The following is a 15,775-nucleotide window of genomic DNA, read 5'->3' as shown; positions in this document are numbered from 1 at the left end:
ATTATTGAACTACAGACATTCTGGTAACAGGCAACTCTGCAGTAACCGTTTCCATAGTGTATTGGTTATGTTCGCTTCAGATGCGAAAGCTACCCGGTTTGAAACTGGGTGGTAAACCAGGCCTGTGGGCTGTTTTTTTTTCTTTTTCTTTCTTTTCTTCCCCTAAAGAAAAATTACTCCACCAAAAGCTGAAACTGACAAAAAGACAAAAAAAAAAAAGAAAAAAAACCCCTCCCCGTCGGGGAATCGAACCCCGGTCTTCCGCGTGACAGGCGGAGATACTGTCCACTATACTAACGAGGAACACATACAAAACTGTAATTCCACAGCAGTCAAAGCTTTGAAATGACTGCGTTGTCACGTATTTTAAACTAGGAAAGGCAGGGAGATGATTGCATGCGCGATTATTTTTGAGACAAACGTATAACGCAGAATAGATTCACACGTGTAGGAAGGCCCTCCCTCCATCCGCTCGGCGGCAGTGTTGCTTTCTCCGTTGATGACATGACTCCAAGTCATTTTTATAGGAATCCGAATCCAACAGTCTATGGTCCGACCCATCTGAATTCCCCAATAAATTGAACAAAGTGGACAACCAACAGCCCCGTCATTAGTAAGTAAAATATAAGGAAATCACCTTCATCTCTCAGCAAGCTACAACAAACAGCTCATTATTACAGAGATTGCGGAGACAGCAACACTGCCGCCTAGCGGATGGAGTGAGGACCTTCCCACGCGTGTGTTTTTTTTTTCTTTTTTTCCCCTCAACTTGAAACTGCGCTACTTTTGTGACTTTGTCTCAAAAACAAATGCACGTGCCCGCTGATCCACAAACGCACCTTCAACAATTCACAAGCAAAATGTAATTTTGATTCTAACGTTCACCTCACATGTGAAAAGTCCCCGGGTGGAAACAAGGCCAGTGGGTTATTTAATGGGTTATTTATTTATTTATTAATTTTTTTGCCATTATTTTTGTGTGAACGCCTGTCTATGGCCTTTCAACACAAAAATGTTATTTAACGCTGAAAAAAAAAAACACGGTTTACATCCCGATTTAACATGTTGTTATACGCATTTCCGAGCAGCTCTTGAACATATCACCAATTGCGCGTACAAAAGGAGGTTGCCAATGTACACAGTGACTGGTCGTGGCAGCAGAGCTGTTCTAATCTTTCACAAACAAGTCATGTAGAGCCGTTGATAAGGTAGACAATTGAAGACAAATTGGTGTAAATGTTAAGGGACCACGTGGATTGTGGGGTAAGTAGGTCATGAGGGTGAAGCTTACGCATGTCAAATAGAACATAAACTAATATGAAATCAGGTACATTATTCTCATGATCAAGTTTGACATCTGGATAAGCAAATGACATGCACCTTTGCTGGAAACCTCAACACCTGGTGTCCTCAAAGGGAAGTGTCATTTAGTTTGATCTGGTCAATCGCCTGAAAAACTACTGTTTTTGAAACAGTCCATAGAATTGGAGTCTTGCATTTTGGGTCCTGTCCCTTGTTCCGTTCATGACAGAACGAACTGGCCAAAACATGGACCCAGCAGACTCAGATCTGGTGCGTAAAGCCCTTCAAGCACAAGGTAAACGCATCTTGAAGCAGGATGAGCAGCTTGCTGCCCTCCACCTTCATCTAAAGGAAATGTCGGAGCATCAGGACGCTACGATGAGACAGGTGGCCTCACAGTTTGAAGTTCTAATGAATATGGTTCAAAAGAGGGAATCAGCTGGCACAGTACCCGATGCCGCCACAGTACCACCATTTCCATGTGAACCAGTTACCATCCCGCCACCTGTCATCTCTGCTGCAGTCTGCCCACAGCTCGACTAGAGAGGTTCTATTGAGATTCCGGGAACATTAAGCTGTTCATCACCCTGCCGGCAGCTGTGGACCAATGGTTAAGATCATCACCTACCACCGTGAGGGACCTAGGTTCAAGGCCCTGACTGGACCATCTGCCAACATCCCCTGGACTCATGGCTGTGGTGTCCTTGAACAAGACACTGATACCCTGAAATGCTCCCCGGGTGCTTCAGCCCCCTCCTCCAGTGTGTTCTACTAACATGTGTATGTGTTCATTGTGATGGGTAAAATTAAGAGAACACATTTTGTGTGCATGCATGCATGTTCATGATAATAAAAAAAAAAAGGTCATTCTCCCCTTTGAGCTGCAGGCAGCTACCTTCCCCACGGAGCGGGCAAAGATAACTTTTGTCATTTCCCACTCGACTGGTCGTGCGGATGCGTGGGCTACTGCTGAATGGAGCCGCAATTCTGCAGCGTGTCATTCTTGGGCTTCTTTTGTAAAGACTGGAGCAAGTTTTTCAGTATTCCACACCAGATCGTGAGGCAGCTCGCTCCCTTGTCACCTTACAACAAGGCAAGTGCAGGGTGTCAGATTAAAGCTTCCTAAAGCAGACATGCCCAAAGGCCGGCCCCCGGGCCAAATCTGGCCCGTGTTCATATTTCCACTGGTCCGAAGCCTCTGTAAATAAAACCAATAATATGTGGCCCAGCAGTACAAAATACACGCGCAATTTTATATTTCACCACAGAATGGCAGTAAACTTGTGGCTGAACTCTCGCGGGGCCGTTTTGCGCATGATCTGTTTTTTGCCCATTTCTGAAATGGCAACTAGAAGTAAGAAAAGGAAAGTTGATAGCGAGGGCCGACGTTTCCAGGACAAATGGAAGTCTGAATATTTTTTCACTGAGTTTAGAAACATCTGCGTCTGGGTAATTTGCCAAGACGGCACATGCTACCAGACGGAACATGCTAATTACGACAAGCTAACTGGGAACGAACGCAGTGAAGAATTGAAGCAACTGGAAGCTGGTTTAGCGGCACAGCAACACTTTTTCACAAGAGCCAGTGAGTCGAATGAAAATGCAACAAAGGCAAGCTATGAGGTGGCAACGCTGATTGCCAAGCACTGCAAACCTTTTACTGAGGGTGAATTTATTAAAGACTGTGTGATGAAAATGGTGGAGAACATTTGTCCTGAGAAAAAGCAACAGTTCGCCAATGTTTGCCTGGCTCGTAGCACTGTGTCACGAAGGATCGAAGAAGTTTCTTCTGATATTAAGAGACAGTTGGACGCAAAAGGAGTGGAGTTTGAATTTTTTTCGTTAGCCTGTGACGAAAGCACGGATGCATCCGACAGCGCTCAGTTACTGATTTTTTTTAGAGGAGTGGAAAGTTAAATGAACGTGCATGAAGAGCTACTGGACCTCCAGAGCCTTAAGGACCAAACGAGGGAAAGATTTATTTTCTTCTGTTTGTTCCGCCGTAGATTACATAAAATTACAGTGGAATAAAATCACGGGGATTATTACGGCTGGCGCACCTGCCATGGTTGGCGAGCACAGTGGATTATCAACCCTAGTGTGTAACAAAGTAAGCGAAGAAGGAGGTAAAGCTATAAAACTGCATTGTATTATTCACCAACAAGTTATATGTGCCAAACATCTGAAATATGATCACGTTATGAAACCGGTGATGAAGGCTATTAATTATATTCGCTCCAAAGCCCTGTGCCACCGCCAGTTTCAACAATTTCTACTGGATATTCACGCTGAATACGGAGATGTTGTGTATCACACTGATGTAAGACGGCTCAGTCGGGGGTCTGCACTGCAGCGTTTCGACTCACTCAAAGAGGAAATTGGACAATTCTTGGCAAAAAAGGGACAACCGATGCCAGAACTAACCGATCCTGTTTGGCTGTCTGATTTTAGATTTTTAGTTGACATAACCCGACATTTTATCACCCTGAACACGAGCCTTCAGGAGCAAAATGCATTGATAAGCCAACTGTATTCACATATTAAAGCCTTTCGGACCAAGCTGCTACTTTTCATAACCCACCTGTCACAAACGCAGCCCAATACCACACATTTCCAATCTCTGCAAGAAATAATGACGTGTTTTCCAGCGCACAATATTAGTGCGCAAATGAGGAGGTATGCCGCAAACATCTAATCTCTGACTGAGGAGTTTCAACGTTTCAGGGATTTTGCAACTATTGAAAAGGAGATCACGCTTTTTTCTTCTCCTGTTTCCTTGGATCTCAGTGACGTTCCAGCCCACCTGCAGTTGGAGCTCATTGAGCTGCAGTGTGACACGGAGTGTCGCAGCCGGTACCAACAACTCCCTCTTGTCAACTTTTACCAGCAGCTGGATAAAGACAGGTTCCAAGAGATTCGTACATTTGCTAAGAAAATGTTGAGCTTGTTTGGCTCGACATACTTGTGTGAGAAGACATTCTCAGTCATGAACATGAATAAGAACCGCGTGAGGACAAGACTAAGTGACTCCCACCTGCGTGACATCTTGCGCATTAAAACCACCGCTTTTGAGCCAGACCTGCCCCATTTACTGCAGTCGAGATCTCAGTATCACCCTTCACATTAATGCAAACATGTTGTTTGTTGATTCTGATGAATAAAGTTTGAGTTTGAGTCAAATTTCATAAAATACTTTATTTGGCATTTCATTAATTTTATTTTAACCTTCATTTATCCAGGTCAGGCAGTTATCAGATCTACCTAGCAGCAGACAGCATAGTAAAACAAAGTAAAATAAAAATAAATCCAAAAATCATTCCCCTCGTCGGTAGCATGTAAAATTAATGCTGGCCCGCATGACAATTTTTTTACGTCAATGTGGCCACTGAGCCAAAAAGTTTGGGCACCCCTGTCCTAAAGTGACACTATGCTCTCCAGTTGAAGAGATTCATACGTCTGTATTTATTGACTCTGGTTCTGACGCAAATTTACTCAACTCTCTCCTCGTTAGGCGAATGCACCTCTGAACCTTTTGAGTAAAACGCCAACGCAACGCTTATGCTGCAGACGGCACAGTTTTATGGGCAAGATCACTCACCGCACACAAACTCTCACATTGACATTTCCTGACTCTCACTCAGAACGCATTAGTTTTCATGTTTTTGACGCTATAAATTATGACCTTATTTTAGGGAACCCTTGGTTGAAATTACATATCCCCTACATTGACTGGTCCTCTGGGCATGTTATATCATGGGGCAGCAATTGCGCCCAGAACTGTTTCAAGCCTCCATGTAATGTTAAGGGATATGTTTCAAATGAAATTCCACAGATCCCATCTGAGGATACTGACTTGTCTCAAGTGCCCTCCTGTTACCATGACATAAAAGGTTTTTTTCCAAGACCAAAGCCAAATCCCTTCCATCCCACAGACCCTATGACTGTGCACTTGACTTGCTGCCTGGAACCACACCTCCATGGGGGAGGTTGTTCTATCTTTCAGGGCCGGAACACAAGGCTATGAAGGAGTATGTGGAGGAATCACTGGCAGCCGGGATCATTCGCCCATCTTCATCCCCTGTGGGAGCGGGCTTTTTCTTTGTGGACAAGAAGGACAAGACCCTGCGACCCTGTATCGATTACCGGGGTCTCAATGAAATAACTGTGAAAAACGGGTACTGTCTTCCTCTCATCTCCACTGCCTTTGAGTTCCTGGATGGAGCCAAGGTTTTCACCAAACTAGACTTAAGAAATGCGTATCACCTCGTCAGGATAAGGGAGGGGGAAGAATGGAAAACAGCATTCAACACACCCACGGGACCTTATCAGTATTTGGTAATGCCTTTTGGACTAACTAACGCTCCAGCTGTTTTCCAAAACTTTGTCAATGATGTCTTGTGTGACATGTTGAATGTGTAGGTTTTTGTATATTTGGACGATATTCTCCCCAAACGAGGAGACTCACATTATTCATGTTCGTTGTGGAAGCTGATGCGTCTGATACTGGAATAGGAGCAGTGCTCTCCCAGAAATGCCTCAAGGATGGTAAGTTACATTCGTGTGCTTATCGCTCTAAGAAACGTACTCCAGCCGAGAGAAATTATGACATAGGTGACTGTGAACTGCTGGCTGTCCAGGTGGCTTTGGTGGCATTAGCTAGAAGGGGCTCAGACCCCATTTTTGGTATGGACAGACACAAGAACCTTGAGTATCTTAAGTCTGCTAGAAGATTAAAGGCTAGGCAGGCTAGATGGGCTCTATTCTTCACCAGATTTAATTAAATTTTATCCTACAGACCTGGTACTAGATGGTAAACCAGATGCTCTATCGCATATTTTCTGTCAGGAAAGATCTGTGTCTGACCCTAAAACTGTTTAATTTCTGTTTTTGTTTGGGAAATAGAAACTGTGGTCAAAGAGGCTCTGAATAATAGCCTTAGCCCTGCAGATTGCCCTGAAAACAGGCTTTATGTGGGCCCTTCCTTAAGGGGAAGGGTTATCCACAGGGCTCACACTAACAGGACTGTATGTTACCCAGGCATTGCCAAAACACAATCAGTCATCAAACAGCACTTTTGGTGGCCCAATGTTAGAAGCGATGTTATCATTTATGTCAATGCTTGCCAGCTATGCGTTGCGAACAAGCCTTCACGTCAACGTCTTTCTGGGGAGTTGCGACCCCTGCCAATACCACAACGTCCTTGGTCAGACATTTCCATAGACTTTGTGACTGGATTGCCACCCTCTAAAGGGAATACCACTGTTCTCACTGTTGTTGACAAGTTGTCTAAGATGGCACACTTCATTGCACTTCCTAAACTCCCCTCAGCAAAAGAAACTGCTGAGTTGATGATAAACATGTGTTCAAGTTTCATGGTTTTCCCAAGAATGTGGTATCAGATAGGGGCCCCCAATTTATTTCACAATTTTGGAAGGAGTTTTTCAGCATAGTAGGCGCAACCATCAGTTTCATCCCGAAACCAACGGAAAAATGGAGAGGCTGAACCAGGACCTGGAGACTGGGCTCTGATGTCTCGCTTCACAAGAGCCACAATCCTGGATTCAGAAGCTGGTTTGCGTCGAGTTCTCTTACAATTCTCTCCCCTCTGCATCCACTGGTCTATCACCTTTTCACATCGTGCATGGTTACCAACCATCTCTGTTTCCTGCCATAGTCCCCGAGTCCACGGTTCCATATGCACTGACCTTGGTGAGATGCTGCAGGAGGACCTGGGAGCGAGCCCGCCAAATGCTGCTACGCAAAGGATAGTCCTGCAACACTGCAGCTGACCGTAAGAGGACACCGGCCCCGAACTACAAGGTGGGTCAGCGGGTTTGGTTCTCCACCAAGCATCTTCCACTTCGGGTGGAGTCCTGGAAGCTCGCTCCCAGGTCCTTTGGGCCCTTCCCCATCACAAAAGGCCATCAACCCGGTCACCATGAAGCTTAGGCTCTCGAGGTCGATGCGGGTCAGCCTGCTCAAGCCTGCCCAGGAGTCCCCTCTGGTCCTGCCTTCCAGGCCCCCTCCTCCCCCCCGTTTTGTGGACGGGGGCCCCGTCTTCACGGTCAGGCGGCTGTTGTCGTCTCGTCGGAGGGAGAGGGGGTTGCAATATCTGGTGGACTGGGAGGGATACGGGCCTGAGGAACGTTCTTGGGTGCCTTCGAGGTTTGTCGTTGACGACTCGCTCATTCTGGACCTCCACATTGCGCAGCCTGAGGCTCCGGGGAACCGGCCGTTAAGGGGGGGGGGGGGGGGGGGGGGTTACTGTCATGAATGTGTGTGTTATTGTTGTTGTCTCACCCCTGCCTTGTACACACCTGCTCCTGAGGGCATCTTCCCCACCTGTGCCTTATTTATCCTTTTACCCCATGCATTTAATCTCGTGTCTCATTCTTTCTGGTCGCCAGTTTGTTGTACCTTGTTGTCACGTTCCAGCATTCCTTATTTCCATGTCACTGACTCTTAGTAAGCCGAGACCCTGTTTTGATTATTGACCTTGCCTTTTGCCTCACGTTTTTGGATACTGTTGCCTTTGCGAATTGCCTGTCTGTGTACTGATCCCTGCCCGTTTATTAACCTACTCTTTTTGAAAATGTCCATTGAATTCGAGTCTTGCATTTTGGGTCCTGTCCTTTCTTCCGTTCATGACAGGATCTCTTAATTTGCTTACCAAATTTTCCAGCAAGGAGGTACAAATTTGTATTGCGTGGCCACAAATTAGAATTTTGTGCCAACGTTATATTTACATAGTTTCCACAATAATTTTTTTTTCCATGTGCCCCCTTTTTACTTCAAGCACCTGCCCCTCCAAAGCTCTCTGCACGATCTGCAAGATGTCCATCGCATACAAGCTCCGTCGGGAGCCGCCATATTTACGGCGTGCGTAAACGATGACATCACCGTGCATTTACATTGAGACGAAGCATTCCTGTAAAACCGAATGAAATTCCATTTGGATTCGGCCTGTTTGTTTTGGTGGAGCATTTTTATTCCGTTTGGGCTTCTAAACCAATTACAGTATAATTGAAATAGAAGGCTTCATATGAACCAGGCTGATCTTGCAGTTCTTTTATTTGTTATTTGAGATTCAAGGGGATCCATATCACAGAGCAAAGAAAAACTATTTCGTAGACAAAACGAGGAAATTATAATAACAATACTGATTTAAAAGTAAAAAACAAAATGATACAAAAATAAGGGCGGGCCTTAGCGTTCATGATCGTTCTGCTCTGATCTGCAACTACAGGAAACATTCGGTTGAAGTTATTGCTGCCAAAGGGTCAACCAGTTATTAAATCCAAGGGTTCACTTACTTTTTCCTCCCTGTCCTGTGAATTATGTTATGCTTTAGAAAAGTATGAAAACATGCTGTATAATTGTTTGTGTGGTATTAGTTTAAGCAGACTGTTTATTCTTGTGCTTTAGAAAGTCAGATTACATTTTATGAACAATTTATGCAGAATTGTAAGACATTCCAAAGGGTTCACATACATTCCCTCCCATTTTAGTTGTGACAATAGGCACGGCGAGGGGTACTTTGGGTGAGTGGTCATGCTGTGGAGGGCACTACATCCTTGGAGTGGCTTGCTCTTCAACCATCCTGGACATGCACACCTTTGTAGTTCTGCAGTGGTGCCAAGCGGTTTTCCCTTTTTCCATCACCTTCAGCCTGTTTGTTGCTCAACATCCTTACTAAGCCATATGAAAGTCATCATTTTCCGTCGGGAATTTTTCTATCAACACATTCTATACGGTGTACGCTTGTTCAGTAGAGCAACTAATGCACACTCTTAGTGCTTTCTGCTAACAGGATGCCTGATAAACAGGGCAAAACCAGAGGAGCTGATGATGTCATGCCTTGTGATGATTGGTTGGTGACGACTTCCTTTCCTCCCCGTCTGCCTTCTTTGAAGCGTCCATCCTCATTCACCCCATCCATTTACGACATCATCCACCCACTCTTTCTCTCTCATCTCTCTCATTTTACTGCTGTCTCTCTGTCTCTCCTCTCTGCTTTGCTCCTGCCAGGAAGATGATGGTGACGATGATGATGTGACAATGAGCCTGGCCAATGATCAAGCATAAAGGGAGTGCGATGGGTGTGTCCACAGTCTAGCTTGGGGCTGATTCAGGAGTCAGAGAAGGAGGAAGGACAGAAAGAGGGAGGTAGAGGAGACGGAGAACCTATACTGGTTTAAAAAGGGGTATACGAGGAGGAGGAGGGAGGGTGGAGGCTGTCACCACTCCACGGGGGCTCAATCTGTGCTGTCATGGAGAAATATCGGCCAAAGAGGCCCACAACGCTAGCTCTAATGCCACAGCGACCACAACCTGGCACCCAGGTAGGGATTATGGATGGCCCACCCTGGTGATTTGTATGTCATTGAAATGAGCGGTGGGAATGTGTGGCTGTTTTTTGTGTTTGAGAGAGTATGGGTGGATGCTGTACTTAGAAGCACGCATCATTTGCCTATTCTTTACGTGTGTTTGTGTCCTGGGATCCTTTCTTCAGCATGATACAGCAATGGGTGTGTGTTTGTGTCTGTCTTTGCGGTCAGGTGGATGTGGGCACAGTTTCTGAAAAACATTCCAAATTTACCAGCAGTGCCCATCGAATAGGCATTGTACCTGTTTTGCGTCTGTTAGTATTTGTTAGCAAATTCACACAAATATAAATACATACCCTATCATCTCTGTAACAGATCAGCGCACAATAGATGATTGGTTTGACACTGAATATGCTGTTTTGGTATCGTCAACAGAAATATATACAGCACAGTACAGTACAAGATACATACACGCAAAGCCAGATGAATCACAATTTCATGAAAGATATATAAACAAGCTTAGCATTTCTTAGTGTTCAGTAATGGGTCGTGTTAGGAGGCCAGACCTTACAGGAGCAGTATCCCTTTAAATGAGCTGCATCCTGTTTACGGTCTCAGTTCGTATCGGAGCCGAGTCATCTCACAACAGCATCCCTTTAGCATCAAGATTCAAGTTTCTTAATAGATCATGTTCTGTCACTTCATGCAAAAACAGGAATAATAGACAGAATGACTTGTTTAGATCATGTACAAGAATGTAAAAGGCAGTGGTGGTTGTTCAATCTGTAAGGACTTGCCTTTAGACCAGTGGGCTTAAACCTGACATTATTGATTGACTTTTTTTGGTCAGTGGACACAGACTGTTATTCATGCTAACATAGATATACTTAAGTCTTGCATAAGTTGAAAAACTTTCACTTACACGTTAAGCTTGACATTTTCTTTTAGGCTACTTTTATTATTTGTCCTGCAGATATACATGGATACGCAAAAGTACATAAATGTGTAGCTGGAGTGTTATGTTTATGTTTCCTCAATTTGTACATGGTCAAATAGAGTTGTGTGTAAAAAAATATACAGATTTTGTATTGGTGGATGGAAACGATAAAAAATAAGGTCAACGGTTCAGTTGAGTGTCCCTTGACAAGAACTATAGGATGATGATGTGAGAGTAAATTCAGAAGGAGACTGTAATTTGACTTCATTACTGCAGCCCTGTTGAGAAACTGAGATCAATAGACCGCAAGGACAAAAGTATTGCCGAAACTACTGATATTATCTGTGACACAGAAAATGAAAGACAGTAGTGACAAAGTAGTGCTGTACAACTGCAGAACAGTAGACTTTTAAAGTAAAAAGGTCCTTGTGAACAATAATATGGGTGAAAAAGTGCAACAATTATTTTGACCACTGCTATTTTAAGCATCTTGGATTGAATGTCGTCAGTCGGGGTTTATATCATTCAAAATCAATAATGTTTTTGCACTGCCATGCAATAATCCCAGATTTTTTCGACCTCTGCTTTAAGAAAAAAATGGAAAACCTGATTTACGTACATTAAGTACAAATACTGGGATTTACATTTTAACAAATACATTTTTCACAACCTGATTATTGTCAGTGTCGTTGCAGTAGCGTAGAACTGCACTGCATCATATTGGGGTGTGCTAATACCGTATTGAATGATTTACTACCTATGTATTGGTTTATTTCATAATTTAATCATTGTTTTTTTAAATGTAGAAATGCATATTCTAAAAACAAATCTTTACATGCATTAACGATTTTATGCTAGATATGTTTATTTACAGCATAATAACCCAATTAAGTGGTATATTACACAGTTACTTCAGGGCTTTCTACTGGATAGAGTCCACTTCCAACTTCCTACTTGGCTGAAAGCTGTTTGACTGGCTGCTATAAACTTTGTCCTTTCTAAGCAATGAGCCAGCTGGACTGACCCCAGGACCTGCATGAGCTAGATCACATGCAATACCACTTAACACTAACCAATGTAATACAGCACTGACTTATTTGCAGACTGATATATATATATATATATATATATATATATATATATATATATATATATATATATATAGGCGGTACGGTGGCCGACTGGTTAGAGCGTCAGCCTCACAGTTCAATCCCCGGCGGGGTCAAAGGTTGTTTGCATGTTCTCCCTGTGCCTACGTGGGTTTTCTCCGGGCACTCCGGTTTCCTCCCACATCCCAGAAACATGCATTAATTGGAGACTCTAAATTGCCCGTAGCCATGACTGTGAGTGCGAATGGTTGTTTGTTTCTATGTGCCCTGCGATTGGCTGCCAACCAGTTTAGGGTATACCCCGCCTCCTGCCCGATGACAGCTGGGATAGGCTCCAGCACGCCCGCGACCCTAGTGAGGAGAAGCGGCTCAGGAAATGGATGGATGGATATATATATATATATATATATATATATATATATATATAGAGAGAGAGAGAGAGAGAGAGAGAGAGAGAGAGAGAGAGAGAGAGAGAGAGAGAGAGAGAGAGAGAGAGAGAGAGAGAGAGAGAGAGAGAGAGAGAGAGAGAGAGAGAGAGAGAGAGATGCCGGCATGGTGGATGACTGGTTAGCACATCTCCCTCACAATTCTGGGGACCGGGGTTCAAATCCCGGCCCCACCTGTGTGGAGTTTGTATATTGGCGTTCCCGTCGGTCCACCTCGCGAATGTACGCTCCCTACCCAACAAAATGGACGAGCTTCATCTTCTGTTAAAGACCAGTAAAGACTTCGGCCGTACCGCCGCCATGTGCTTCACGGAGACCTGGCTTTGCGACGTTGTACCCGATGGCGCTGTCATGCTTCTCGGCTTCCATACTCATCGAGCGGACCGCAACATGGAATCATCGGGGAAAACAAAGGGCGGCGGGATATGCTTCTATATCAACGAAAAATGGTGTACGGACGTCACGGAGCTCAGCACACACTGCGGCCCGCATTTGGAGTCGATGTTTTTGAACTGTAAGCCATTCTACTCGCCGCGTGAGTTCGCATCATTCATCCTGGCTGCAGTCTACATTCCGCCTCAAGCTAACACACTGCTAACGCTCGCCGAACAAGTCAACGAAATTTAAAAAAAACACCCGGACTGACCCCTCATTATTCTCGGGGACTTTAACAAAGCTAAACTCAACCACAAACTCCCGAAATACAAGCAACACATCGACTGTCCTACCAGGGAAGATAACATCTTAGACCACTGCTACACGACGATAAGAAAAATGCATACCGTGGCTATACCTCGTGATCACTGCTTAATTCACTTAATACCGACGTACAGGCAAGAACTTAAATGCGCGAAGCCTACAGTGAAAACAGTGAAAAAGTGGAACAATGAAGCAAAGATGGAACTTCAGAGCTGCTTAGACTGCACAGACTGGAGTGTCTTTGAAAATTCAGCTGGCAGCCTGGATGAATAAAGAACACTGTTACATCCGATATCAGTTTCTGTGAAGATGTGTGTGTACCAACAAAATCATTTTGCACATTCAACAACAACAAGCCGTGGTTCACTGCTAAACTTAAGCAGCTTCGCCAAGCTAAGGAGGATGCATATCAGAGCGGGGACAGGGCCCTGTATAATCGAGCTAGAAACCAGCTGACTAAAGAAATTAACATTGCAAAGAGGAACTATGCAGCAAAGTTGGAAAAACAGTTTAGCGCTCGCGACTCTAAATCAGTCTGGCATGCATTCCAATCGTTGACTAATTACAAGCGACGATCCCCCCAAGCTGAGAACAATAGCACACTAGCCAACGACTTGAATACCTTCTACTGCAGATTTGAAAAGGACAGTTTCACACCCCACACCTACCCGGCTGCACCCCCGACCACAATCACACCTCTGACTTCTGCATTAACCATCCATGAACAGGATGTGAGACGCATCTTCAAACAACAAAGGATTAACAAAGCGGCAGGCCCAGACCATGTGTCCCCGCCCTGCCTCAAAGTCTGCGTGGACCAGCTCGCGCCAGTCTTCACTCAGCTCTTCAATAGATCTCTGGAACTGTGTGAAGTACCATCCTGTTTCAAACGCTCCACCATCATTCCAGTCCCCAAGAAACCTGCAATCTCAGGTCTAAATGACTATAGGCCTGTCGCTTTGACATCTGTGGTCATGAAGTCCTTTGAACGTCTCGTGCTGGACCACCTCAAGAGTGTCACAGGTCCCCTGCTGGACCCCCTGCAGTTTGCCTACCAAGCGAACAGGTCTGCGGATGATGCAGTCAACATGGGACTGAACTTCATGAAGAACACCTCGACAGTGCATGGACCTACGCGAGTATCCTGTTCGTGGACATCAGCTCAGCGTTCAACACCATCATCCCTGAACTCCTTTCATCCAAGCTTCTCTAGCTCAGCGTCTCACCTGCCATCTGCCAGTGGATTTACAGCTTTCTGACGGGCAGGACACAGCAGGTGAGTCCACCAGATATTGAAACCCCCTCCTTCTCCGACGAGACGACAACAGCCGATTCACAGAGAAGACAGGGCTCCCATCCACAAACCAGGGGGGAGGAGGGGGCCTGGAAGGCGGGACCAGAGGGGACTCCCGGGCTGGCTTGAGTAGGCTGACGTGAAAAGCAGGGTGGACCCGCATCGACCTTGGGAGCCTCGGCTTCACGGTGACAGGGTTGATGATCTTTGTGATGGGGAAGGGCCCAACGAACCTGGGAGTGAGCTTCTTGGACTCCACCCGAAGTGGAATATGTTTGGTCGAGAGCCAAACTCGCTGACCCACTTTGTAGTTCGGGGCCGGTGTCCTCCGACGGTCAGCAGCGGCTTTGTTGGACCGCGGAGGTAAAGCTCGACTTAAGTTTTTGAAAAGCTGCCTGACAAAGCGGGTTCCATATAAAAGGTTTGTGTGGCGAGGTAAGATCATGCAAAGGAGAGGCTGACATTTCTGATGAATATTTGATGAATTTTCTGTAGAGGTTTGCGAACCCTAAGAACCTTTGTACATCTTTGCGTGAAGTGGGAGTAGGCCAATTAATAACGGCATCGACTTTGCAAGGATCCATTTTGACTTCACCTTGAGCCAGGACGAAACCCAGAAAAGAAAGGGACGCCTTGTGGAACTCACATTTCTCAGCCTTGACATATAGTTGATTCTGCAGTAACCACTGCAATACAGAGCGAACATGAATCATGTGAGTCTCCTCATCCGGGGAGAATATCAAAATGTCGTCCAAATAGACAAAAACATAAACATTCAACATGTCACGCAGGACATCATTGACAAGGTTTTGGAAAACAGCCGGAGCGTTAGTAAGTCCAAAAGGCCTTACCAAATACTCATAATGTCCCGTTGGTGTGTTGAATGCTGTTTTCCATTCATCCCCCTCCCTTATCCTGACTCGATGATACGCATTTCTTAAGTCCAGTTTGGTGCAAATCTTGGCTCCCTCCAGGAACTCAAAGGCGGTGGAGATGAGAGGAAGAGGGTACCTGTTTTTTACAGTCATCTCGTTGAGACCCCGGTAATCGATACAGGGTCGCAGGGTCTTGTCCTTTTTGTCCACAAAGAAAAATCCTGCTCCTGCAGGGGATGAAGATGGGCGAATGATCCCGGCTGCCAGTGATTCTTCCACGTACTCCTTCATGGCCTGAAAGAGAGACCAACCTCCCTCGTGGGGGTGTGGTTCCAGGCAGCAAGTCAACAGCACAGTCATAAGGTCTGTGGGGTGGAAGGGATTTGGCCTTGGACTTGGAAAAAACGTCTTTAATATCCTGGTAACAGGTGGGCACTTGAGATAAATCAGGATCCCCAAATGGGGTCTGTGGATTGTCCTTAGAAACATAGCCCTGAACATCACATGGCGGCTTGAAACAGTTCCGGGCGCAATTGCTCCCTCATGACATAACCTGCCCAGAGGACTAGTCAATGTGGGGGTTATGTAATTTCAACCATGGGTTCCTTAAGATAAGGTCATGATTCATGCCGTCAAAAACATGAAAACTAATGCGTTCCGAGTGAGAATCAGGAAATGTGAATGTGAGTGTTTGAGTGATCTTGCCCATAAAACTGCCGTCTGCAGCATAGGTGTTGTGGTGGCGTTTTATTTGAAAGGTTCTAAGGTGCATACGTCTAACGAGGA

The 15,775-nt window shown here is 45.2% G+C and overlaps 1 protein-coding gene and 1 non-coding gene across 5 annotated transcripts in view; one reads left to right on the top strand and one right to left on the bottom strand.

The window, feature by feature from the left end:
- Positions 1 to 231: 231 nt before the first annotated feature.
- On the bottom strand, positions 232 to 303 carry trnad-guc (transfer RNA aspartic acid (anticodon GUC)). The gene has a single exon. It is a non-coding gene; the product is annotated as a tRNA-Asp (tRNA).
- A 9,121-nt stretch (positions 304 to 9,424) lies between these two features.
- LOC133402667 (C-Jun-amino-terminal kinase-interacting protein 1-like) overlaps positions 9,425 to 15,775 on the top strand; it is a 43,468-nt gene continuing 37,117 nt past the window's right edge. For all 4 annotated transcript variants that reach the window (XR_009768549.1, XM_061676657.1, XM_061676656.1 and 1 more), the window contains exon 1: positions 9,425 to 9,644. Coding sequence is in view for 3 of the 4 variants with exons in the window: in XM_061676657.1 (XP_061532641.1) it covers positions 9,573 to 9,644 (72 nt within the window). In the remaining variant the exon portion in view is untranslated. The remainder of the gene's footprint in view (positions 9,645 to 15,775) is intronic.

The sequence above is a fragment of the Phycodurus eques genome, chromosome 5 (assembly GCF_024500275.1).
Source record: "Phycodurus eques isolate BA_2022a chromosome 5, UOR_Pequ_1.1, whole genome shotgun sequence".
Lineage (NCBI taxonomy): Eukaryota > Metazoa > Chordata > Actinopteri > Syngnathiformes > Syngnathidae > Phycodurus > Phycodurus eques.
The sequence above is the reverse complement of the archived record's forward strand: the minus strand, read 5'-3'. Positions and strand labels throughout refer to the sequence as shown.